Below are 1,545 nucleotides of genomic sequence, written 5' to 3'. Positions count from 1 at the left end.
GCTCGCAGACGGGTTTGGGGGTGCTCCAGCGGCCCAGCTTGGTGCAGTTGCTGCGGGGGCTCCCCACCAGCCGGAACCCGGCGTTGCAGCTGTACTCGGTCCACGTCCCCTCCACCGGCACCCGCTCCATGGCCCGCGCCACCGCCTGCCCGTTCTCCAGGCTCAGGTGCATCTTGGGACAGGTCCTCACTGGGGGAGGGGGGGCAAAGGGTGGGTCAACCGCTCCCCACAGCCTTCCTGGGGTGACCCCGAGCAACCGGTTGGGGGCTGGTTGGGACCTCGGCATGGTGGTGGTGATGGTGATGGTGAAGGTGATGGTGACGGTGAAGGTGGTGGTAAAGGTGATCATGATGGTGAAGGTGATGGTGATTGTGGTGGTGATGGTGAAGGTGATCATAATGGTGATGGTGACGGTGATGGTGGTGGTGACGGTGACGGTGGTGGTAAAGGTGATCATGATGGTGATGATGATAGTGACGGTGATGGTATGTCAATGCTAATGGTGGTGGGAACGGTGACGGTCGTGGGAATGGTGATGGGAGCGGTGATTGATGATGGTAGCGGTGACTGGTGATGGTCATGGTCATGATGCTGGTCATGGTAATGGTCATGGTCATGGTGACAGGGATGGAGATGGTGATCACAATGGTAACAGTGATGCTAATGCTGATGGTGCAGGTGGTGGTGAAGGTGATGGGGATGGGATGGGATGCTCATGGTGGTGGTAACGGTGACAGTAATGGTGATGAAGATGGTCGTGGTGACAGTCACGGGGCTGGGATTGGTGACATTAATGGTGATTGTGATGGTGGGGATGACGGGGATTTTGATGGTGATGGTCACGGGGATGGTGACAGTCATGGTAACAGTGATGGGGATTGGTGGTGCTAATGGTGAGCAGGATGGTGATGGTGTCAGCGATGATGGTGAAGATGATGGAGATGGCGACAGGGATGGTGGGGATGGGTGTGCCAACAGTGATGGTGATGGTGACCATGATGGTGACAGCAACAGCGATGATGATGGTGAAGACGACGGTGATGGGGATGAGGGTGGTGATGATGGTGGGGATGGAGGTGGCAATAGTGATGGTGATGCTCGTGGTGATGGTGACAATAATTGTGATGATGATGGTGAAGACGTTGGTGCTGGTGCTGGGGATGGTGACCATGGTGTGGATGGAGGTGACAATGGTGCTGGTGCTGATGACAATAACCATGACAATGATGGTGAAGATGTTGGTGATGGTGCTGGGGATGGTGACAATAACCGTGACAATGATGGTGAAGGTGCTGGGGATGGCGACCATGGTGTGGATGGAGGTGACAATGGTGATGCTGATTGTGACGGTGACAATAACCATGACAATGACGGTGATGGTGACCACGGTGCGGATGGAGGTGTCAATAACGACGGCTCTGCCGCCGCCGGTGGTACAGGGGGACGACGCGGGGTCGGACACTCACGGCAGCGGCTGGGGTGGCCCATGGCGGTCCAGGTGCCGTCGCGCTGGCACTTGCGCACCTTGGGCCCCACGATCTCGCG

General features: G+C 57.2%; 1 protein-coding gene across 1 annotated transcript; it reads right to left on the bottom strand.

Moving 5' to 3' along the window:
• Positions 1-660: 660 nt before the first annotated feature.
• LOC104491081 (hepatitis A virus cellular receptor 1-like) lies at positions 661-1,309 on the bottom strand. The gene is made up of 2 exons (XM_010133441.1): positions 1,007-1,309; positions 661-954 (listed from the first exon to the last, which is right to left on the bottom strand). Exons 1-2 carry the CDS (start codon positions 1,307-1,309, stop codon positions 661-663), a joined length of 597 nt encoding a protein of 198 aa, XP_010131743.1.
• Between the last annotated feature and the right edge of the window lie 236 nt (positions 1,310-1,545).

Source organism: Buceros rhinoceros, unplaced genomic scaffold (assembly GCF_000710305.1).
Source record: "Buceros rhinoceros silvestris isolate BGI_N320 unplaced genomic scaffold, ASM71030v1 scaffold26443, whole genome shotgun sequence".
Classification (NCBI taxonomy): domain Eukaryota; kingdom Metazoa; phylum Chordata; class Aves; order Bucerotiformes; family Bucerotidae; genus Buceros; species Buceros rhinoceros.
This window is presented reverse-complemented; position numbering and strand designations above follow the sequence as displayed.

Excerpts from the sequence above, each read along its gene's own strand:
- LOC104491081 (XM_010133441.1), bottom strand. The coding sequence starts at position 1,309 with ATGGTCGCCATCCCCAGCACCTTCACCATCATTGTCACGGTTATTGTC. Across the intron at positions 955-1,006 it reads CCATCATCATCGCTGTTGCT|TCCCTGTCGCCATCTCCATC; the intron begins GTCACCATCATG and ends CCATCCCCACCA.